General features: G+C 51.0%; 2 protein-coding genes across 8 annotated transcripts in view; one reads left to right on the top strand and one right to left on the bottom strand.

The window, feature by feature from the left end:
* Positions 1-25,096, top strand: part of TTI1 (TELO2 interacting protein 1) — a 105,671-nt gene that overhangs the window by 64,811 nt on the left and 15,764 nt on the right. The window lies entirely within an intron of this gene.
* The window catches only part of VSTM2L (V-set and transmembrane domain containing 2 like), a 36,562-nt gene continuing 21,149 nt past the window's right edge, over positions 9,684-25,096 (bottom strand). The window contains exons 2-4 of one of the 2 annotated variants that reach the window (XM_033839757.2): positions 21,914-22,083; positions 20,271-20,321; positions 9,686-11,127 (exon numbers count right to left, since the gene is read on the bottom strand). In XM_033839757.2, coding sequence (XP_033695648.1) covers positions 10,852-11,127; positions 20,271-20,321; positions 21,914-22,083 — 497 coding nt within the window. In that variant the 3' untranslated portion in view covers positions 9,686-10,851. Of the gene's footprint in view, positions 11,128-20,270; positions 20,322-21,913; positions 22,084-25,096 lie in introns of both variants that reach the window. The other variant, XM_073792989.1, reaches the window with a different exon arrangement.

Here is a 25,096-nt window from a genome sequence, read left to right as displayed (position 1 = left end):
TGTTAGAAAATGCAAATTATTGGGATCCACTCCAGCCCCACTGAATCTGAAACTCCAGGAGTGGGACCCTAGAAATTTGTGTTTTAACAACCTAATGCTGGGGCTCCCCTGGTGGCGCAGTGGTTAAGAATCCGCCTGCCAATGCAGGGTACACGGGTTCAAGCCCTGGTCCGGGAAGATCCCACATGCCACGGAGCAACTAAGCCCACGCACCACAACTACTGAGCCTGCGCTCTAGAGCCCGTAAGCCACAACTACTGAGCCCACCTGCCACAACTACTGAAGCTCACGTGCCTAGAGCCTGTGCTCCGCAACAAGAGAAGCCACCACAATGAGAAACCCACACACCGCAACGAAGAGTAGCCCCTGCTCTCCGCAACTAGAGAAAGACCGCGTGCAGCAACAAAGACCCAACGCAGCCAAAAATAAATTTAAAAATAAAATAAATAAATGTATTTAAAAAAACCTATGCTAACAAACATTAGCATGATTCTGATGCATGCTAAAGTTTGAGAACCAGTGATCTGGATAGACATATGTGTTAGTGGTAGAAAAAGGTCTCAAAACCATCTCACATGAGTCCAGTTGAAGGACCTGAAGATGTTCAGCCTTGAGGAAAGAAGATCTGACCAATCATAAGACTCAGATGGAACAAGGAGCTGACTTCTTTTCCATGTCACCCCACTAATTGTTAGGACCAAGTGTGGAAAACATGGGGGAACAAAAATAGCATGGTGGATTAGAGAAAGTGCTCTTGTCTGCAAGTAAAAGAAAACTGACCTAACGGCCTAAGTCTTAAGGAATTTATTGATTGATAACAGGAGTCTAGAAGTAGGGAGGTTCCTATCTGGCTAATTCACCAGATCAACCACATCCTCAAAAACCCAGGCTTCTCCCATCAGTGTTTTCTGCATCTCAAGTGGATCAGCTGCTCTTCACATGGCTGCCCAATGGTGGAAGAAATTCCCAGCTCACATGCTCAGACACTAAGAAGCAGAGGAAGAAAGGATGACTTCCTCGTGTCTCCTCTTAAGAAACCTTTCCCAAGAGGGACTCCACTCTCCCTCCAGCAGATGTCCCATTGCGTCTCATTGTGAATGTGACACACTAGGTCACATGATACTTCCTAAGTAGTCTCCAGCTCGGATAATGGAATTGCCAGTATTGGCTTAGACCAGGGTTTATTCACCTTTTCTGTGCCATGGGCCCCTTTGGCAGTCTGGTGAAACCTAGGGACCCCTTCCCAGAATACTCTATTTAACTGCATAGAATAAAATGACCGGATTACAAAAGAAACCAACTATATCAAAAAATATATTTTTTAAGCGATATAGGAATAAACTTGCTTCTTTATTAGTGCACTAAATAACAAAATCTAGCGGCAGATCTAATAACAACCATAATTTTTAAGTAGTGATAAAGGTAAACAATGTTCTAAGATACCTGTAATAACTGTTTTGTGATATGAAAATATTTGTGATTTCCATTGGTGACAAAGTCCCAAGTTACTGCTAATGATACTGCGGTTTGTTGCTTACATTCGTAATAGAAGGAAATGATAAATTTCAGCTGGAGTTTAATGAAAAGAAAGACATAGTTTTTTTTTCTCTTTTTTCCCAATGCAAGATTGTGAATCCCGTGCATTCCATCCACAGACCCTTGGTAGGGGTGGTCTGTGGACTTCATTAAAAGCCCATAGCTTAGTTTAATTGAGATTCACACACTGAGTCTGGGAGTGGGCAGGTCTTTACTGAGACAAGTGGCTTCAAAGGAGTGTGGATATCTAACCTAAATCAGGATTAACTCAAGCAAAAAAAGAAGTAAGAGTGTGAAGAGGGTGGGAGAGTAGGGTAGAGGAGGAGTGGGGTGAACTTGACTCCAGGGTCTGCTCTGTGTAGGGTCAGCAAGGGCTTCCTTCAGAGGGAGAACACTTCTCATCACTGGAGGAAGAGACCTTGTCAAGGGGACTCAGACATACTAGGATTCCTGCCAACCTTGGCATCTTACATACCGCCCCCCCACCCCCGTTTTATTTACTTTTGTTTCTTGGTTGGTTTTCTTTAAACATTTGTATGCATTTCAAGGTACAGATATAAAACTTGCCTTTTACAAATATTCAGCCTACTGGAATATATCCCTTCTATCCCACTCCTTAGAAGTGACCACAGCTCTCAGCTTAATGGATGTCTTTTCAGACTACTATGGATGTCTTTTCAGACTACTATGTCTTTTCAGACTACTATGCACATGTGATATCCCACCAGCTTACAAATTTTCTTGTGTTAGCAATGCAGAGTCCTAGGCCCTGCCCTCCCCCATGCTGGTGAATGAGAACAGCCTCAGTGTGCTAGATGCTGAGTTCACAGTGTCCCCTTCAATTCCCCAAAGACACTTGAGGTTCAGGGAGGGGAGGTGGCCCTCACACCACATAACTCAGAAGTGGCAGAGCTGAGATTTGAACCCATGTCTATCAGACCCCAAAGTCCATTCTCTAAATGCCATACCTGTTGGTTTTCAGAGCTGTACCTGATGGTCCAGTCATTTTTTCCCTTTTTTTTTTTTTAAGGAGTGGGGTGGGCATATTCCTGGAACCTGGCTTGGATGGTGCCAACTTGAAATGGGCATCCACATTGAAGTGTTTGGGTGTCTCATCAATAAGACTTGAGTCTCCTAAATCATTCACACGAGACTCCAGATGTATATTCAAAAGGCAGCATTGGAAACATGAGAAGCATTCACATTAAAGCTAAAAAGCAAGGCAAAGATGTCCTCTATGAGTTCCGTAATTTAACATTATCTTGGAGGAACTGGCCAATGCTGTTAGACGAGAGAAGAAAAAATAAAGCTTATATAGATCAGAAAGAAATAAGAAAGATAATCTTACTTGGGGAGATAAGTAATCAGATGAAAAACTATTATAAACAATAAAAATTCAATAAGGTGGCTGGATACAAAAGTTAAAATACAGAAACTAATAGCACTCATGTTTATGCCAGCTGCATCTAGTTAGAAGACATACAAAAGAAAAGATTACATCACAATAGCAGCAACACAAGTGTTTTGGAATTAATTTTTTAAAATGCAAAGTCTGTAGGAAGGAAACATCTAAATGCTCTCTTCTCCCTCAACATCTTATTATAAAAATTTTAAAACATACATAAAAGTTTAAATAATTATACGGAGAACACCCATATACCCACCACCTAGATTCTCCAAATAACATCTTTTGTATTTCACATGTATTACACATATCAGTCCATATATAATCCTTCTGTTCATTCAAAAATCTGTTATTTTTTAAGTGCTCTTTTTAGAAGCACACAAAATAAGTCTCAGACAAAATGAGAGGGCATTACCAGGGAGGGGAGTGTTGAGATACAATAGGAAGGCATTGTCATAAAATGCAAGTTCTGGCTATGTTAATTTATGAGTTTTACTGATCCCAACTACAATAACAATCAAATTCTTTTTAACTAGAGAAGTTGATTCTAAAGTTCACATGGAAAAGCAAAGAAGAATCCAGGCAAGTTCTAGAAACAAAAATTAAACAGAAAGGGAAGTAGAAAACAGCCTTAGAATATGCTAAAATATGTTATAAAGCCATAACAATTGAAACAGTATAGTACTGACCCGTGAATTGGGGAGGGGGGGTAGAAAAGAAAGTTGAGAAGTGGTCCATATATATGTGGGAGTTTGCAATATGATAATGATGACATTTCAAATCAGTGGAGGAAAAATAGTGTTGAGATAAGCAATAGCTATCTAGAAAAAAATAAAATGGGAACCTTATCTCATACTTTGAAGCAATTTAAATCCATGAAGAGTAAAATTTACATTTATAGAAATGAAACATAATACGGAAATGATAAAATAAGAGATTAATAGATATAAAGTACTTAACAATTTTTTTAAATTTACCTGGGAGAAAAAAATAAACACCAAAAACAAAGCCAAATGACGAAGAAAAGACTGAGAAAAATATTTCAATTCATCTCACAAAGAGCTCCTATAAATCAGTAAGATGACAACCAGCAAACCAATAGAAAAATGGGCAAAGATTATGAGCTGTCAGTTCACAGAAAAGGGAGTACAAATAGTTCTTTTTCTTGTTTTGTTTTGTTTATTTATTTAGGCTGCGTTGGGTCTTTGTTGCTGCATGTGGGCTTTCTCTAGTTGCAGCGAGCGGGGGCTACTCTTCATTTTGCAGTGCACGGGCTTCTCACTGTGGTGGCTTCTCTTGTTGCGGAGCTCGGGCTCTAGGCATACGGGCTTCAGTAGTTGTGGTGTGCAGGCTTCAGTAGTTGTGGCTCGCAAGCTCTAGAGCACAGGCTCAGTAGTTGTGGTGCACGGGCTTAGTTGCTCCGTGGCATGTGGGATCTTCCCGGATCAGGGTTCAAACCCGTGTCCCCTGCATTGGCAGACGGATGCTTGACCACTGCGCCACCAGGGAAGTCCCCAAATAGTTCTTAAATAAGCAAAACGATGCTCACTTTCACTCATAAGAAAAGTGCAAATTGAAACCACCGTGAGATCCCATTTTAGCCAACAGTTTGACCAGGATCAAAACATGAGAGTGGGGGAATCAGGAAACAGGTTGCTCTCTCACAAACACAGCTTGCAGGAGTGTAAGTTGGTCCAACTTCTGTGGAGATCAATTTCGCAATATTTACCAAAATTAAAAATGCACAAACTCTTTGACTCAGCAATTCTAACTTCTAAATATTTATCCTACAGACATATTTGCACATGTACGCGCAGATTTATACTCTAGGAAATTCACAGTAAACATTGTTTATGATAGCACAAGATTGAAAACAACCTCAGTGTTCATCACTAGGGGACTGGCTACGTAAATCATGGTTCATCCATATAACGGGCTATTCTACAGCCAATAAACATGTGGAACCATCGCCAAGGTAGATTGTTAGGTGGAAAAAGCAAGATGCAGAACTGTGTATATCACACTATCATCTGGTATTTAAACACATACAAACACACACACACACACACACACACACACACTATAACGGGAAGGAGAGTTAAGAACTTCCTAATGGTAATTGCCTCCTGGAAGAACTGGGAAATGGTGGATGGGTGGGAACAGAATGTAATTCTCTTTTGAACTTTTAACATTAACTTATTCGAAAAAAAATTTTTTTTAAGATAGTCAAGGTTGCTTGAGGAGAGCAATTTGATAGAATATCTGGTGCTAGCAATTCCATGTTTAAGGATTTCCCACACACTCTGAAATACCCCAAGAGTGCCATGCTGTTCATAGAGCCATACTCAGATAATCATTACCTGTAATAGCAAATCATTAGAAATAACTTAGATGTCCATCAGGAGGCAAGTGGGGAGGGTAATTGTGGTGCATCCTCTGCTGAAATGCTCTCCAGTTAGCAGCAAAAAATGAGATAGGTCTATATGTGGCGTGTGGTTAAGTGAAGCAAACACCCACTTTTATAAAAAAGTATGATTTTTTTTAAGTTATCTGTGTCTTTTTCTTTAAAGAATCATATAGTACAATATTTCTCCAACTATACTGCACTGGCCACCTCCATCAGAATCCAGTTGGACATATAGATTCCTGGGCTCCACTTTAGAATTACTGGGTCAGAATCTTTGGGGATAGAGCCCCAAACCTGGGCTGCTCACAAGCTGCCATGACTCAGATGGCCCCAGGATTAGGTGATGTGTGGGCCCCACGAGGGCAGCGGGCCTCACCCATTTCCAGGGATCCTGATGGGGCTCCTGAGTTCCTTCCCCCTTTCCCTGGACCAGGCCTCCGTTATCCCCTGCCCCAAGCTGGCTTCTTACTGAACTGCTGGGATGATTCTGCACGGTCCCTGCCCTTCTGGTTAGCTAATCATAAGCTAGCGCTTACTAGCAACTCGGAGCACAGTCAGTCCTGCCCTGTGCTGGGAGGGTCCAGCCCCTGGGTTGAAACTTGCTTGACCCTCTCTCACCTTCTGAAATGGGGCGTCCCTGCCTCACATTCTGAATCCTAGGATGAAGGATCAAGAATAGGGGGTGGGGCAGATGGGACTTCCCTGGTGGTCCAGTGGTTAAGACTCCATGCTCCCAGTGCAGGGGCCCTGGGTTCAGTCCCTGGTCAGGGAACTAGATCCCACATGCCGCAACTAAAGATCCCACATGTCACAACGAAGATCCCGCGTGAGACCCGGTGCAGCCAAATAAATAAATAAATATTAATTAAAAAAGAATGAGGGGGCAGAGACCTGATCCTTGCTGTCAGTTTCCCCCATTCTCACCCAGCAGGGGATGGAAAGGGAGGTTCTGGGGTAGAGTTGAAAGGGGAGCCCTGTGAGGGTCCACACCTGAGGGCAGCTGGGCAGGCAGCGTGGGTAGGGTTTGGGTCAGAATTCAGGGCCTTGAAGACCAAAGGAGCTGGGGGGCTGAAGTCACTCAGAAGCATGAGAACTGCCAGGGGCACTAGCTGTAGATGTGGTTGCGTGTGGGTATGAAGGCCAAGAGGAGGCCTGCACATCTGAATTTAGAAAAACACCTCCCCTGGGTTATTCTTATACTGGGGGACAACTAACCTGGGGGTGTGAGGGGGGTTTTCTGAGCTTTCAGGGCAGGGCCTGGGGACCCCCTTTAAGAACTTCCCTCTCCCAGGTCTCCTGTTTCTCTGCTGCCCCCTGGCCCCACCCGCCAGGCTGCCACCTCCAGCTCTGCTCTGAGATCAGCACACCTTGGCTTTGGCTTCCACATAAAAATCACAGCAATATTAATAGCGGCCAGAATTTTCCAAGTGCCTCCCATGTGCCTGCTGTGGGCACGTGGGCACTGGGCTGTCGTTAAGAGGGTCCCATTTCCCTCAACAGCTTTACTATGATTCACATCCCATTCAATTCACCCATGTAAAATGTAGTATATTAATATTTCATTGGTTTTTTGTTTATTTACAGGTTGTGTAAATCAATTTTAGAACACCCCGATCAATTTTAGAACATTTCCATCACCCCAAAAAGAACCACATACCCACTAGTAGTCACTCCCCATTTTCCTTTCCGCCAGCCCTGGCAACCACCAGTCTGCTTTCTTTTTTTTTAAAGGAGGAGGGGTCTTTTTAAAAAATTTTATTTATTTTTAGCTGCTACTCTTGGTTGTGGTGCACAGTCTTCTCATTGCGGTGGCTTCCCTTGTTGCGGAGCACAGGCTCTAGGCATGCAGGCTTCAGTAGTTGTGGCACGCGGGCTCAGTAGTTGTGGCGCACAGGCTTAGTTGTTCTGTGGCATGTGGGATTTTCCCGGACCAGGGCTCGAACCCGTGTCACCTGCATTGGCAGGCAGATTCTTAACCACTGTGCCACCAGGGAAATCCTGAGCTTTCTGTTTCTATAGATTTTTTTCTCTTCTAGACATTTCATATAAATGGAATCCTACAATACATAACCTTTTGCATCTGGCTTCTTTCACTTAGAATAACGTTTCGATTATCCCTTAGAATAATCCATAGTATAGCATGTTATCAGTACTTCATTTTTTTTTATTGCCAAATAATATTCCATTGTCTGGACACACCACATTTTATTCATCCACTCATCAGTTGATGAATATTTGGGTTGTTTCCACTTTAGGGCTGTTATTTATGAATAATACTGCTATGAGTGAGTATTCATGTACAAGTTTTTGTGTGGACATATGTTTTCAGTTCTCTTGGGTATATACCTAGGAGCGGAATTGCTGGGTCATATGGTAACTCTATGTTTAACATTCTGAGAAACTGCCAGACTGTTTTCCCAAGAGGCTGCATCATTTTATAATCCTACCAGCAGTGTATGAGGGTTCCAATTTCTCCACATCTTTGCCAACACTTGTTATTCTCTGTCTTTTTGATTCTTGCCATCTCAGTGTGTGCAAAGTAGTATTTCTTTATGATTTTGATTTGCATTTCCCTGGGAGCATTCCCATTTTACAGAAAAGGAAACTAAGGCTCAGAGAGATGAAGAGCTTTGCCCCGGGTCCTGAAACAAGGGTGGGCAGAGACAGGATTCTAACCCAGACACTGTTCTTTCCCCTGAGCTGCATTCCTAATAGAGCAAGAAAAATCCCTCCAAGGAGGTGGGGACCCCTCTAAAGGGGGAGGGGACCGGAGATGAGACACAAGCCCTGGGGAGGGTGAAATGAGATCCTGTGGAGCCTCAGGATTTCCTGTGGAAAGTCCTTCACTAGTTCATAGGAGGTGCTCAAGACCTGTAAGTATTATTATCACTCTAGCATGAGCCTGTACCCTCCAGACCTTCCCAGAGGGACCTGGGGTTTTCAGGGTCTGCCTTGCACTTGGGCATTTCTAGAAGGGACCATGTTCATGGAATAAAGACTGGCTGCTGGCCTGAAAGGACCACAGGTCATAGACCATCCAGCCCAAGGATTCTGCAACCGGTCCAGAGCCCTGCCTGCTTCATAGCCTGGTTTATCCATGTCCTCATCCAGCCAGCCAGCCAGCCTCCAACCCACTCTTCTCTGAACTTCAGTTTCTTCATCTCAAAACAGGATACATGCCTCCCTTTGGGGCTGCTGTGGCGGTCAGCACAGTGCCTGGGACACACTTAGTGCTCAGCCAATGTCAGTCATCATTTCCACAGTTCCCGGTCCCTGCCCTTGAGGGAGGCTCGCTCAGTCTGGCTGGCAGGGGAGCTCAGGGGCAGGCAGATGCCCCAGGCTCAGTGTGGGTGATGCTCGTGATTTCTGTAGATGCACAAAGGAGGCACCAGCTAGCCACAGTGGCTACCAAGGCTTGACTGACATGCCCTCACACGGCGGGTGGGACTCTAGGCTGGGATGAGCCAGGGGGAGTCCAGAGCCCAGGGCATAGTGGGAGCAGGAGCTCAGCTTGGCAGAGCAGGGTTCGATAGCTGTGACCTTGTGACCTTGGGTGAGCCACTCAACCTCTCTGAGCCCATTTCTTCAACTGTAGTGTGGGGATGGTGATACCTGAGGAGAAAACGAGACCCCTAAAGTGCAGTGCCTAAACCTCCAACCCAGCCAGTCCACCCTCATGCTCACATGCCCGGGGCAGTGCTGTTAGTTCTCGTGCGCCCAGATAGGACCACAAACTTTTGTCAACAGTATAATGGATAAATAAGTTGGTAAGTTGTAGATAGTCATGCAGTAATAAAAATGGACAAATTACAGACACATGAAACATGGATGAATCTCACAATACAGCAGTGCGTTAAGGAACAGATATGGTGTGATTCCACGCATATAAAGCTCAAAAAATGTAGACAAAACTCAACTATATTAAGATGATATACATATAGGTAGTAAACGTGTAAAAAGAACATTGAGAATGGGATGACCTTAAAAATCAGGGTGGTGGTGACCTCTAAGAGGGAGGGGGGTGATCTGGAAGGCATGGGCTGGGCAGAGGGTTCAGTTATGGGGTGCTGCTTGATAAGCTGGTAGCTCACCCCTACTTGCTTTATAATTTATTTATTCACAGAACAGTGTACGCATATTTTATGCTCTCTTCTGTATGTGTAGTTATCTCAAAATCTGAGAATAATTCAAGTGCCTGGTAATTGGATTGGCCCTGGACAAAGGCTGGTTTTCCTTTGACTTCTTGTGCCCCCTCCAGTGCTTCTTCTGTGCTTGGGGGGCAGAGAGCAGGAGCAAGAAGATGCTGAGTGAGGTGGGGGTGTGGGCTGGCCAAGCCCTTCCCACCTGCCCCTCTCTGGTGGTGCTGCTCCCAGATACAAATGCCCCAGAAAGACACTGCCCAGAGGCTTTTTTAAACCGCTTTATTCAGGTTGGCCGGTAGTCACGGACTGGATCATGTGTACAGGGTAACCCACACACCCCTAGGCAAAGCCTCTCCCACGTCCCCCGACTCCATCGCTGAGGTGCGGCCAGAGGTTTGAGCCAGTTCTGAAGGGGTGTTGGGCCCAATAGAAATATTTACAAATCACCAGGGGGTGCGTGCCCCCGATCAGGAATTGTGAGGGGATTGGTACTGGGGGGCCCTCGGCTCCCAACAGCCCCAGGCCCTTGGGTGGATTCGGCATGGGTCCTGGGAGGCGGCTGGGACACTAGGAGCTGGCAGAGGGGGCTCCTGGAGAGCCTCGAAGCCCCTCGAAGGGGTCCTGCTGGTGCAGAACTCTGCATGGGGCCGTGGGGTCAGAAAGGAAAGGCCCTCCTTCCGACTTGCCATGTGAAGGGGCAGATTCCTGCCCTGGAGCGGGCAGGGAGCTGTTTCTTAGTATAAGGAGGCTGAACATGAAGGACCCACCTGGAGGCAGTGGGGTCTCCCTCTCCTCCCAGGGCCCCTGTGAGCCACCCTGGCAACTGGCCACAGCTCTCCTGGGGGCTCTGCTCCCAGTTCTTTGCCAGAGGAGAGGCCCCAGTTCTGCTCAGAAGATTCAAGTCCGAATTTGGGGAGGGGTCACTGTCCACACCTCCAGGTCCAAGCAGGGGATGGTTGGAAGGAGGGGGAGTGAGGCTGGGAGGCCCCAGCTTGGGACGGGATGGGGGACAAGCAAGCAAAGCGAAACACTGGACTCTACTGAAGCTGGTGACACAAGGGGGCAGCCCGGCCCCGGCCTGGTGCCCCACCCCAGCGTTCCGGGGCGGTTGTCCTCTCGGTGCCCGGGCCACCGTCTCGGAGCCAGGTCACGGGGAGGGTCTGAAGGGGAAGGGTTGGGCGGGCCTTACATGCTGAGCCAAGGGGTGGTGGGAGGAGGGCCGACGTGGGGGCCACGGGCGGTCTCGGGATGGGGAGGCAGCTGGACCTGAGCAGTCCCGTCCCCAGCGGTCCAGCGGCTCCTCATGCACTCGGTACAGCCGTAGGGGCGCAGGGCGGGCCGGCGGCGGGCTGGGCATCAGTCTAGAGGCTGCAGGCCTCCTCATCCACCGAGCGCTTCCGCAGCTCCTTGCCGGGCTTGGGGGGCGGCGGCGGGGCGGGCGCTGCGGGCGGGGCCTTGGGCAGGTGCAGGACGGAGTTCTCTCCCGGCTGCACCCGCAGGTAGGCCTTGACCTTGTGGTGCCGGGCCTTGCCGTCACTGAAGTCGATGACACGGCACTCGTAGGTGCCTTCGTCCGTGGGCTTCACCCGCGACAGGCGCAGCTTGTGGGAGATGTTGCTGCCCACCACCTTGACCACCTGGGGGCGACAGAGAGACGGTGACCTGGCCACAGGAGCCCACTCCGTGGGTGGGGCCCCAGACACTCCCATGAGGGCACGCGGAGTTAACAGCAAAAGAGTAGAAGCAACTTCAATGGCCATCAACAGATCAGATAAATAGGCAGTAGTCAGTTCATTCAGTGGACTGTTGCACAGCAGTGAAAAAGAATGAGCTAGAACTAGGCGTGTTAGAGCTCAGGGACATGCAGGAAGTGAAAAGATCTCATTGCAAAACTCCTACATACGGTGTGATGCCATTTCTGGAAAGAAACACGGGAAAATACTCTACACTGGTTTCGATGACTTGTGTGTGTGCAAGTTTGAAAACAGATGGGAGGGAACACAGTGGCCTCACCACCACGGCTGTCTCTGGAGTGGAGCCCAGGGAAGGGCCGAGGACCCGGGGTAGACTGCAAAGTGAATTCTTAGCTTTGTTTCTCAAACAAAAACAAATAAATAAATGCTGATCACAAGTATATCAGGATGCTAACAACTGTCCAGTTGGGGGGGGAGCAAGAGAGTGACATCTGTCTTTGTACTTTGGCTTTTTGCTTGTTTATTTATTTGATATGGTTTTAAAAATTTTACTTAAAATATAATTTATATAGAGTAAGGCACACACAGCTTAATGAAATTTTACTCGCGTGTACACCAGTGTGACCACCATCCAGAGCAGGGCATGGGACACTTACAGCCCTCTGGAGCGCACCCTTGTGGCCCCTCCTTGTCAATACTCACCCCCAAGGGGTTACCCACTAGTCTGATTTCTATCAGCATCGATTAGTTTTCCCTGTTCTTGAACTCCTCCGTGTGTGGCTCCTTTCACACAACATAGTATCAGTGAGATTCCTTCATGTTGCACGGCTCAGTGTGTTCTTTTTTACTGCAGTGTAGTATTCCATCATATGGATATACCACAATCTGTTTGTCCAGTCACCTGTTGCTGGACATTTGGGTAGTTTTCAGATTACAGCTCTTAGGAATAAATCTGCCACAAACATAAAGCTACTGTGAGTTTTTTTTCAATTAAGAAAGAAAAGGCAGTTTCAATTAAGAAAGAAAAGGACAGTCATATAAGATAAATCATTGGGGAAGCTGGGTGAAGGAGACAGGGGACTCTGTGATCTCTTTTTGCAACTTTCTATGAGTCTGCAATTCAAAATAAAAAGCTGGAAAAAAAAAGAGAACAGCTGGGCCCATAGAGTGGGGGGGGGGGTGGTAATGGGAGGGGGCTTCCATCCTTCCTTGTCCCCTTATTTCTTACAACCAAAATGAGCCTTGCCCCACCTCCTGTAGCCCCTGCCCCACCTACCCAGAACAGGGGAGAAAAGTCCCCAACCACCAGCCACGGGCCCCCTGCCCGATGATTCCACCACCAGTTGGCACTGCAGGCTCGCCAGGGCCAGGATGGAGCTGAGTGGGATTCAGACCTGTGGCCCCAGTGCTGAGCCCATCTGGTCCCTCTCCCCTTGGGGGGTGGGCAATGGGGACAGACAACCAGCCTGCCTATTCTTGCCACACCCCAAGTTCTGGAGGAGGACACCCCGGCCGATCACCCTTGCAGTGAGGAGGCCGGGATGAGGAAGAGGACAGTCTCTGAGGGAGTGCATTCATGTGCGGCCGGGCACTCAACGCACGTGACTTCTAATCACCCCACTAATCTGCTCCGGCTTCCCTGGCCCCTTCCTCCCAGATGCCAAGCTCCTTCTGGCCTCACAGCCTTCTGGTCTCTCTGCCTGGGTGCTGTCTCCATGACTCCCATTCATTCTCCAACATCACCTCCTCCAAAAAGCCTTCAATCACATCTCCCTGTCTATTTCTTTCCTAGCAGTCATCATAATTTGAGAACCAGTTTGTTTACTTGATTTTTGTTTCTCTCTCTGGCTAAACTATAAACTCCACGAGGGCAGGGATGATACCTATTTTGTTCATCTTAGTGACCATCGCAGAGGCTGGTACCCTGCAAATAATAACGATAAAAACATTTGTTAAATGAATGGTCTCACTCTAGCTCCTTTCTCCAAATGAAGTGGTACCCAGATATTATGCTTTTTGATTTTAGGTCATGTATATATGATCCTACCCACTTTACAGACAGTGAAGCTACGGCTCTGAAAGAAGCGACTTTCCCATGGGCACTGAGTCAGGGAACTGAGAGCCGGGAACTGACCCCAGGCCTGAGTCCATGCACTCTAACCCTCCAAAGGCATGACAGAGGCCCACAGAGGGTCACGCAGAGCTGGCAGGGCCAAGGGGGGTTTCCCAGGCTCCAGAAGGGAAGAGAGCAGTGGGCAGCCACAAGGAGCCTGGCCCGTCCTCCCTTATTCTGAGCCTTCCTGGCTGGTCGTCATCCCCCCACGAGGCAGGAAAGCATGGGCTTACGGCACAGCAGGAAGCAGGAGGTGGGACAGAGGCAGAACTTCCCACCTTTCCACCAGAGCAAGCAGCGGGAGACTCTTCCAGCTGCCCGCCTGGGCAGGGGACCCCTCCTCTCCGGGTACCGGGGCTGGGCCCAGCTGGAGGCCATCAGCCCTGCTGATTCCATCACCTCTGGCCAAGGGCACGGAGAGGTCCTGCGGCCCTGCCAAGCTCTCAGGAGAGGTAGGAGATGCTGCTGCAAATGCGCAGCGGGGAGTGAATTACCTCAACATCTGTTTCCCTCACGGATATTAATTATCCTTCATTTGTCAACCCTACAAGGCGCTAATGGAGTAATAATGTGAAGGCTGGGAGCAGTGCTAGGGAGGGAGCACCGAGCCCAGCCCCCTTCTCCGCCCAGCCCCGGCCCAGAGGCCAAGGCCTGGGCACCAGCTCCCTCCTGCCCTGTCGCCCCTGTGTGGCCTCCCCGCTCAGGGAGGAGGAGGGAGACAGGGAGCACAGCAGACAGTGCTGGGAGGCTGATTCTGACCCTGACAAGTCACCAGCACCCTGGCCTCGGTTTTCTTGGGCTAGATCCATCCATCCATCCATCCAGCTGACGATTAGCGAGCGCCCACTCCGAGCTGGGCGCTGGGGATACAGCTGTGAATCAGCCAGACCCCAGCGACATCCGCGCGGGCTCCAGGTCTAACGGAAAACCCAGACCTCACACCCGCAACCGAGCACCCCGGGGAGCTGGTTTCCAACAGGACGAAGGGAGAGGACACACATCAGAGGCTGCTCCCTCCCAGCCCCAGGGGTCTGCGCCTTTAAGCACCATCCGGAGAAGGCAAGTAATAAAAACAGTAACAACAGTCACGGTATTGCTGGTAGCTAGTGTTTATGGAGCGCTTGATCCCTGTGAAATGATGCGCTAAATAGTCTATACCTTATTTAAACCTCATAATAACCCCATGATGTAGGCACTGCTGGGATACCCACTGTATGGGTCAGAAAACGGAGGCTCGGAGAGGTGAAGTGATTTGCCCAAGGCCACCCAGCTGGTGACAGAGACCAGGCCTCAACCACATCTCTGGGGAGCCTCCCGGAACCAGTAAACCACAGGTCTTTCTACCCCCTCCCCCGTCATTCCATAGGCCCCCAGCCCTCCATGTCTTGGGGGAGCCCAGTCCTGCCTCAGAGGCATCTCCTGTGGGAGGGGGCCCATCATCCTACCCAGGCTTGTTGTGGGTGGTGGAGCAGCCTGTTGGATTTCAACATTCACAGACTGGGCAGAAAAATCCTGCGGGCCAGGCCTCCAACACAGCCGGAGAGGCTATGAGGGGAAGAGACCCCCAGGCGGCAGCCTGGCTGTAAGTCATAATCACCTCGGCACAGGCATCGACAGGCCTTAGCAGTGCAGTTAAGCACCTAATTATGCTGAAAGAGGCAAGGCCAGTCCACACCAGGACCAAGCTGAGCCTCCTCCCTGCTTGCCCACGGCCCAGGCCCTTCTGGACATGGCAGGAGCCCACAGACCATCAGGTGGGCGGGCTGGGACCTTTCTCCCGAGCCGAGCCAGGAAGAATGGGTGATGCTAATTTGCGACCATGGTGCCAGACCTTTCCTCCACGTGGCCTCAGCCTAGGAGTGACGTGGTGGCCCTGGGAAGGTGCTGGGTGGGGAAGAGGGGTCAGAGGGTCCCTGCCCCAGGCCAGGGCTTGCCCTGAGCTCCGCCACTCCCGTGCCTCCGTCAGCAACACCCAGCCGCCAGCCCCTTGGCATGTCCAGAACCCAACCCAGAGTCTCCCCAAATCTGGGCCCCAGAGGGCTTCACCCATTCCAGCTAGACCTTCCCAAGTCGTCATCCCCGCCGCTCCTTTCACACTCTGGCAAAATCCATCTCTGAATCCCACTGACCTTTCCTCTAAACATCACTGGGCCCCCTCCCCGCTCTCCAGAATCCAGATCCCCAGGAACTGGCCAGGACATCGCAGCCTCCTCCAGGGTCTCCCCAAAGCCACTCTGGCTCCTTCCAATCCATCCTCCCGTGACAGCCAGACAGATCTTCCCAAAACGCCCCCAACTGAGAACGCTTCCTTTGATGGCTCCCAGCAGTGGCTGCTGGGGGGGACCTTTGGGGTCTCATCCCCACCTTCCCCTCAGCCACAACAGCCTCCTGCAGTTCCTCAACACACACACCCAGAGAAGTTCCCCCTACTTCTAGTCAACCTCTCTACACTTCAGAGCTCACTTCACCTCACTCCACCTCCTCCAGGAAGCCCTCCAGACCCACCAGACTAGGTCAGGTCCTCTGTTACTGGCTGCGCTCCTTCTCATTTTGATGGTCGTAGTTGTAATTTTACTTTTTATCATGAGGGATTATTGGATTAACATCCATCCCCCGCACTGACTGGGAGTACCGTGAGAGCAGGGACTGGGAGTGTGTGACCATGGCCTTCACAGAGGAATCTTTTCAGTCCCAGCCAGAGGCCGGCTGCTCTACGGATGTCTCAAGGGATTTCCAAGATGGATGGAGTGATTTTTGACTCCACATGAATCTTGCCTCCCTTTCAGACTTCAGAGTTCCATGCCCTTTGTATATTGTGGATCACGGCAGGAATTTCAAGAAAATACAGAAACGTCTACTGCAGAAAATAAAGTCATAATACACCATGACCTGCCACTTGGCCTGTTAATCCTTAGTGAAGGATGCAGACCTCATGTGCTGCTCCAGTGGTCCCAGCCCCCATCCCCCACACCAGAAAAGATGCGGTATCCGTATGTGTATCATACCTGTGGGGCAGCCAAGCGGGGTAAACAGGGGCTTGACCTATAGGGCCACTTGATTGATCTGACCAATGAAGCTGCCTTTTAACCATTTATGGAGATTGGGGGACAGGGGGCTGCAGTATGTTTCCTGAGGCCACTTTGGATGTACCTGGCTTTTGGGGCTTAGCTGGAGAGGAGGCGGGGCTTAGGATAAGTGGGCTGGAGCACGAGGCGACACGTACATGGAGACCCAGGCTGCCCACGGCTATTTTGGACCGAAACAGGTTACATGAACTGAATCTACAGCACAAATGACTTTGGTTAGACCAAAGGAGGAACTAACAGTAATGAAGGCAGGGAAGCCCCCTGGGAAAAAAGGTGTGTGGAGAATTTCACCTTATTTTACAATTAGGAAGTCGGGGGCCATCTCAACTTGCAAAACTGGTTAAGGGGAAATTAACCTAAATTCCAAAAGACAGAACTTCAGTTAGGTCAAAAGAAAAGTTTCCAGAACTTGAAAATGGACAGAGCAAAAGTTACCTGAGCCACAGGAATAAGGCCCTGATGGTAGAATCCTCAGCATACACAAGCTCCCAAGGGAGACACTTTTAAGGCCAGGGGGTCCTTTCCCAGGCCCCAAGTTAAATGAGATAATTCATGTAAAGTACTCATCATGGTTCCTGACATATGGCGGGCACTCAATAAATGTCAGCTGCTTTATCATTACTATTATTATCATCATCATCATCACAGATGCCTGTCCTCCCATATAAATGATCTCTCTGAGCTCTTTTCATTCCCTCCCATTTCCTGTAGAGAAGCTGGGCCTCCTTTCCCTGCTCCACACATGCTAGGAATAGGAGTCACGTGATTCGAATACTCATATTAAGTTTCCACTCTACTACCCACTGTCATTCACATGGCCAAATCCGGAGGAATTTCACAGTTGCCAGAGTGTTTTCATATATTCATTAGACAGCTGTGAAGGGGGGAAAGAGAGGCCCAGGGGACTGGCAGAGCTGGACCAGGACTCAGGTCCTGTGACATTCAGGGCTGGCTCCACTGTGTCCTCACTGTCGCACCCCCGCACTTAGCACTGCCGTATCTCAACCTGCCCAGGGCCACCATGGCGGCCCCAATGGGTTACAGAGCCCATCATGGAGCCCTGCCCACACCAAACTCCCAGAAACTCACTGTACTTCCTCCTCCGAACCTGAGGCCCCCCAGGTGCTGACGCTACCAGCGGGGAGACTGAGCCGTTTGGTTTTCACAGTTTTTCAAAAATCAAATTAGGTCCCAACAGTTAAAAATTGGGAGATTATTCCATGCAACTCGGGATTTTTAGGTGACATGGGGCTATGGGGCTGGAATTCCTGCCTGGCTCATCTAGCTCCTGCAGATACAGGGCCTGCGGTCCCCAGGTCCCATAGTTTCACACAAGTCCCTTCATGGCTGCACGTCCCCTGTACACATCCATGCACAGGCATGACGCACATAGTGTTGGCATGTCTGTTTATCAAAATCTGTGTCTGGGGGCTTCCCTGGTGGCGCAGTGGTTGAGAGTCCGCCTGCCGATGCAGGGGACGTGGGTTCGTGCCCCAGTCCGGGAAGATCCCACGTGCCGCAGAGCGGGTGGGCCCATGAGCCATGGCTGCTGAGCCTGCACGTCCGGAGCCTGTGCTCCGCAATGGGAGAGGCCACAACAGTGAGGGGTCTGCGTACCGCAAAAAAAAAAAAAAAAAAAAAAAAAATCTGTGTCTGGCTTTACACTGCCACTGGCCTGGGGGTGTGTGGGTACGTGTGACAGTCACCTGATAAATAACTACCTGCCAGGCGCTGTGCCAGGCTCTGGAAATGTACCAGTCAATCAGGCAAGCACAGTCCCAGCCCCACTGTCTCTGGGGAAGACAGGCCTGAGACAAATGCTCACAGGCATGGATAAGTGCAGACAGAAATGCAGCCAGCAGGGAGAAGGGAGGGATGCCGGCTGAGTTCCAGGGTCCAGGGAGGCTTGCTGAGCTGAGCTCTGAAGGAAGAGAGAGGAACAGTTTTCTAGGCAGAGGGACTGGCCTGTGCAAAGGCCCAGAGGTGGAAGGAATGGGAGGCTGAAAGGCAGCGGGTGGAAGGAGGCAGTGTGAGCCGGGTCAAGCGAGGTGAGAAAGCCCAGAGGGTGAGCAGAGCAAGTTGCACAGAACCTCAAAGCCCGCAGAGAAAAGTCTGAGCCTTCTCCTAAGCTGCAGGAAACCGGGGTGTGCCTCTGCTTACAGGTGTCCACTAACTGCGCGTCTGTGTATTTAAGAACGGTCACGTGCAAGACGCTGTCTGCACAAGGAACTGGGTCTGTGCTTGTCTGTGAGTTTCTAGCCAGAGCCCCAGAGCCCCAGAGCCCCCGAGCCCCAGAGCCCCCGCTGGTGCAAGAATCGCCGGGGCTAGGATGGGGTGGGGGGGATTGCACAGTCATGCTGAGCACATTTATTTTATTTAACTAGTTAGCACCTTCGCATTCCCCTCACGTGGGGCCCAACAGCCTGAATTCTAATCCTCTAAGTCAATTAGATTATTCTCTCCTGTGCCTGAGACGCTCCTTAAACCCCAAACAAAATCATCGGCGAGAGAGTTGCCATGAACGGGGTATATTAATACACACACCGATTTCTACCTTCCTGGGCTTAACTGATGGGCGTTTGGGCAAGAAATGGGGTATTACGTATGGGTGTGCCCTTGGCAGAGAGAGAGGGTTAGGGTGAGGGCTAGGGATTTAGAGAGGGTGGACCAGCAGCTGTCCTGAGCTGGAAATGGCTCAAATTTCCAGATCGCAACTCAGAAAGGCCCCGGGCAGACTGCACAAATGGTGCTTTGAAGGCCCTTGCCTGTCATCTGCCTACCTCCTGCTTGAGCCTCTGTGGGAGCCTCCCTCCTGGCCTCCCTGCCTCCGTTCTGCCACCTCCAGTGCCTGGCACAGCACCTCATGCCTCCCGATGCCCACTCTTTACACTGTGACTTCCGCTCAGGGAGCTCCTCTGCATCTAACTGGCCTTGGGGTCCCGAGCTCCCCCGCAGGTCCTTGAAGGACTTCAGAAGGAGCAACAGAAAAGAGTGATTTTGGAGGTCACTCCCACACATGCACATTCATACCCCGGCGGGCACCTGCATCTTCTGAGTATGTGTCCAGTGGACTTCTAACCTCCTGCCAGGCTGACCACATGCCCCGTGCACAAACCCAACCTGGTCCCATGGCCACATGTGTCACCAGGCCGGTCCCCTCTACACAGTCTCTTTTCTCGATCCTGCCTGCCTCTACCAGGCCCTGCTTTGGGTGCCCTCCTCTACAAAAACTGTCAATCCTTGAGTCCCCTGGGTGCCCCACCTCACTGGGCTCCAGCGTAGCCTGAAGACAAAAAGCTGGAGGCAGCTCAGCCAAGTCACGACCTCCAGCAAGGCTTTGACCCCTCTAAGCCTCAGTTGCCTCACCTGTAAAATGGGTGAAAGCTTGCCCTTCCCCATAGAGATGGAGCAACGATAAAATGAGTCAATGCATTAGAAGGCCCGGCCAGTCTTGAAATCCTTCAGCTGTAGTCCCCCTGTCCTGCCTCACGTCTGGAGCCAGATGACCCAAGTGACCATGAGATGCCACAGCAGTCATTCGTGATGGGCCAAAAAAAGCCGGCTCAGTCTCATTATACCCTGTTGGTTCCCCAAATAAAAAATGCTGCTGAGACAGACATGAAGCATCAGGGAGGCACACAGCCTTGGCCCCAACAGGAGAGAATGCGTCTTCTCGCCCCCTGTCATTGGTTTTGCCTGTCATTCAATGAACTTGAAAAACCTCTGGCTTTTCAAAAACAGAGCCAGGCCAATTTTTCCCCCTTCTTTTTTCCTTCTCCTCCATCTTCTTGCCCAAGTTCCCTGCTGAACTGGATTTTTTTTTTTTTTTTAAATTACAGCTGTGTCCTCCATTAGAGCCCTTGTGAGAAGTCATTACCAAAACTCACACTTATTTTGGTCTCGTCCTTCCCTGCGTCTTCCTGCTGAGATGCTTTTAGCTGTTGGGAGCGGGAGGGTGGAGAAAACAGAGACAATGTGTTAGGATCACGGGGTGGGGATACGAGCAATGGCTAAGATTCTCGTAACCGCAAGTGATGCTCTGGGGACTACGGGTCTAGAGGTTGGGGTCCTTCAGCTCTATGTCCACTCAGGGCATGGAGGTGAGTCAGAGCAAAGGAAGATAAAGGAGGTGCCTAAAAAACTGACTGTGCATGTGCTACACATTCTGATATATACGGTATTTAGGGATATACAGGGAGGGTACGTGTGAACAGGCAAAAATGTTATTCGGGCTTGGTGTGTCTGTCGGAGTGTCTGTCTGTACACTTGCATCTCTCTATCTGTGAATGTGTTGTGTTTTCAGGAGTGTTTGCAGCAGACGCTGTCGGAGCCCTGCCCACATACTATCCCCCGGCAAGCTGACCCCAGAGACATCCAACTACAAAGCCTGCAACTCTTTGCCTAAGGGCTTTCTCTGACCACTGGAGTCCTCTGAGCCTGTGTGCTGGGGGGTTGACACCTCCAGGAGCTAGATGAGTTTAATATATATTTGTGAATATGTTAGAGGCCATTTCATGAAACATGCAAGAACGTGTGAGCATGCCCGTATGTGCCTATGAAGGTGCGTCATGTAAGTGTTCATAAGTGAACAGGTGGGCAGACACATGTGTTTGCATAATAGTTACATATACACAAGCGTAAGAATGAGAGTGTCTTAGTTCGTTCCCCCAGAAGCAGACCCTAAGACAAAGATTCAGGTGCAAGTGGTTTATTTGGTAGGTGATCCCAGGAAACATCAGGAGAGGAATGAGTGAGTGAGACAAAAGAGGGAAGGAAGTCAATAATGGGTATGTCATCAAGCCAGTTACCCCCCTGGGCAACTGGAACTTACTCCCACTGGGCACCTGGGGGAAAGGGAGGAGGATGCTCTTCAGTTATCCCAACGGAGGAGCAAGGGAGCTGGGGTATTTACCCTCCAACTCCGTCAGTCATTGATGGGGCGCTCCTCCAGCCTGCCTTGCTGGCCAGCAGGCTCTGTTGTCCAGAGAAAACCCTCAGCAGTGTTGGCAGCGGGGCTGGTGGCAGGGGACGGTGCTTACCCGGCACGTGGGCGGGGACACCAATAGCGTCTGCACTCCGCCACCCCCTCCCCCGCGCCCCGCCGCAGGCTGGCACAGTGTGTGCGTGGGAGCGTGTACGAGTGCAGAGGTGAATGTGTGTGCCGTGACTGGGCGGCCTCGTGTGCCTGCACGTATGTGGAAAGGCATGCATGTACACGTGTGTGTGACAGCTTCTGTCCCTCTGGCCTGCTTCCCCACCTGTACACGAAGCGAGGGACTCTACTCCTTGGAAGGCCCTTCTTACTAGGCCCATCCCAAGAGCTCAGCCTGGCTCCGCCCCCTGCCCCTCCCCACAAACAGGCCTCCGTTCCGGGGAAAAAGGGAAGGAGACAGCTGGGGGCTTCAGAGGACGAACGTAGCCTGGGCCCACGCCCCTCCGAGGAGATGAGGGTCAGAGACACACTCCTCCCCGGAGGTGGGTGGGCCAGGGCTCTCCCAGCCCCACTCGGAAGTCTCCCCAGGGGCGGTACCTGGTTCGAGGCCCATCCCTGCTTGTCCGTCCAGTCCCTGTGGCTCCGCACGTACCACCACTGGATCTCCAGCGAGTAGGAGGGCGAGCCGCTCCCGCGGAAGGAGCAGGCCATCTCCACGTCCTCGCCCGTCCGCGCCGTCATGTCGTGGGGCGTCTCTGTGAACAGGGCTGTGCGGAGAAACCGGGGGAGGGGTGGCCGGGGCTCAGGAAACAGCGGGGCCGGCGGCCCGGGGCTGGTGCGGGGTCTGGAGCTGAGAGAGAGGGAGCGGCCGCGCCTGCGGGCGGGTGTGGCCTGGCTGCAGGTGGGGCACCTAGACGAGCTCCGCGAGGCTGCGCAGAGGCCTGTGCGGCGGCAGCTGGCCACACCTGGGGATGAAGGCGTAGGCCCGGGGCCCCGGAGGCCCCACACAGCTGGGCCTTGATCCCGGAGCCCGCGGGCACCAGATTCTCGAGAAGGGAGCGATGGATCCGAGGAGGGCTTGGTTGGAAGGTGTGAGCAAGGAGGCCAGGGAGGAAGCTGCTGTTTTCATCAGTTCTTCCCCGATTTCTCCAGTTGCCCCCATCCTGGATCATTCCCCACCCCAGGGCACAGCGTTCAGCACCGTCTTTGCAAAACCAAATCAGACCTACCCCCCTCCCCGGCCCCCTCGGAACCCTTCCTCGGGTCCCCTCTGCACCAGGTTGGGGGGCAAGCCCTGCCCACCTCCCCCTGGTCTCCATTCTGTCCTGTGAACATGCCTCACTTTCTCACCTCACTTTTGCCCTCGCTCTTCCCAATGCCTGGAATGTTCCTCCCCTGGTCCCTCTTCGTCCAGCAAGTCACTCAAAGCTCAGCTGAAACTTGGTCCCCTCAGAGAGGCCTTCCCTGACCACGTGGGTAGGTTCCCCTCAACCCCCCAGCTCCCACCTGCCTGGGGAATGGTCACGGTCTTGCATCGGTTCACTGCCTGCACTGCCTGTGCAAGCTGCATGAGAACAGGGACCAGCTCTCCTGTGGCTACACATCTCCTGGCACCTCGTAGGTGTGATACATCCTCCATCCTCTCAAGAGCCCCAGGAGGCGGTGGGAGACACATGTGCCCCCCATCCCTCCAGCAGGGTCCAGCTCGCCCACCAAATCCCACAGCAGGTGGTTCCTGGGACCCAGCAGGAGCCCCACCCACTGCCATGCCCACCAGGCTGGCAGGTAAGAGAAAACAAATCCCGGCTCAGTGCGGCCCAGCACCGCTCCCCACCTTATGTTCTGACACTCGTCTCTCCAAACAAATACTGTCCTGAGATGTCATTAGAATCCTTTCCTCTTCTCAGGAGAGATTTTCTCACCCTGGAAAGACACCTGGCAACAGGCAGGTCACCCAGGGAATGCTGCATCCATCAGTGCCCCGATCCCATGCCCACCTTGCTGCTGCAGCCCGCCAGACACCCCGACCCAGCGGGCAGACAAGCCCACCTTGCAGCCCCGGTGGTCCCTCAAGGCACCGCTCAGCTCAGGGCAGGAGGAGGACAGAGTCTGACTGGGGGCGGGGGTGCTGCTCTGGGGCCACCTCCCTCCACTCCCTCCCCACGATCCCGAGGGCTTTGGGAGGTTCGGGATTGATAAGTTGCTTTTTCTGCTCTGCACAGAGGGTTTCCAAGTGGAGCCTGACTCCAGCAACGAGTCTCTGGGCTAAGAGAAAGTCTGTGACATCCCTGACCTCCAGGGTCATGCATTCAGGCTGCCCACATCCTCTGAGGTTCGGGAGGGACTGGCCGCTGTTGCATAACAAGGCCCATTTAATAAGAATGGGTGTTGTTGGAGTTACTGAACACAAGCCAGGCGTGGTGTGCCGTCAGCTGAGAGCTGGGCAGCAGGCTCCTGGAGGAAGGTACCTGCCCACCCGCCTCTGCCTTCCAGGTGCCCAGGCCCCAAACTGTAGAGTTGCCCTTGCCTCCCTCGTTCTTCCTCTTACACCCCCTTTCAATCTCTGGGGAATCCCATGGGTTCTGCCTCCAGAACATCTCCTGAATCTGGTCCCTTCTGCCCACTCCAACTGCCCCATGCTGGGCCAGCCGTCACCACCTCTCACCCGTAACAGTAGGGGAGCCTCCTCACTGACCTCCCTGCCCGCTCCCCGACAATTTATTTTCAACACAGCAGCCAGAGGTAATTTGGCAAAACACAAAGCAATCCCTGTCTCTTCTGTCCTCAAGCTACTTTTCCACTTGCTCATTCCATTCCTGACACGATGGCCTCCTTGCTGCTTCTCCAACGTTCCAGCTGAGATCCTACCTCAGGGCCTTTGCGCGTGCTGTTCCCTCTGCCTAGAAGGCTCTTCCCCCAGATTCTCACATGGCTCCCTCCTTCCCCTGCTTCAGGACTCTGCTCAAATGTCACCTCCTCAGCAAGGCCTACCCTGACTACCTCACTTAAAACTGCATCCCTGGGAATTCCCTGGCAGTCCAGTGGTTAGGACTCGGGCGCATTCACTGCCAGGGCCTGGGTTCGATCCCTGGTCGGGGAAATAAGATCCCACAAGCCTCACGGCCAAAATAAACAAATAAATAAAATTTTTTTAAATGAAAAGAAAATTGCAAAATTGAATTTGTATTAAAAAAACAAACAAACAAACAAACAAACTGCATCCTTTGCCCCAACCCAGTGCTTCAAATCCCTCTTCCCTTCCCACATACTAACAGTGCTGTCCACTAGAATGTTCTGTGACAAGGAAAATGTTCTATATCTGAGCTAATACAGTAGCCACCAGCCACATGTATCTATTGAGCATCTGAAATATGACCAGTGTGAATGAGGAACTGAATTTTAAGTTTTACTCCATTTAAATTCATTTAAATTTAAATGTAAATGGCCACTTGTAGGTAACGGCTACTGTATCGGACAGCACAGCTAATATTTATGTTTATGGTCTGCTTTCCCTTCCAGGAGGCAGGGGCGGTGCCTGTCTTGTCTACTGATATATCCCCAGTTTGGCACATAGTAGGTGCTCAATAAATACTTTTTGAATAAACAAATGAGCAGACCTGGCTTGTCATTGGTGGAGCAGCATCCACAGGCAGGAGGGGCCCTGTCCGAGGGTCCCAGGCCAGGCTCAGCCCTCCATGCCTGCTCTGATGCTGACTTGCCAACTCAAGCAGGACTGAAGGGGGCCGCTGAGGACCGAGCCACCAGGAGGGCTGGGAGGTG

This window comes from Tursiops truncatus, chromosome 15, assembly GCF_011762595.2.
Source record: "Tursiops truncatus isolate mTurTru1 chromosome 15, mTurTru1.mat.Y, whole genome shotgun sequence".
NCBI classification, from domain to species: Eukaryota; Metazoa; Chordata; class Mammalia; order Artiodactyla; family Delphinidae; genus Tursiops; species Tursiops truncatus.
The sequence above is the reverse complement of the archived record's forward strand: the minus strand, read 5'-3'. Positions and strand labels throughout refer to the sequence as shown.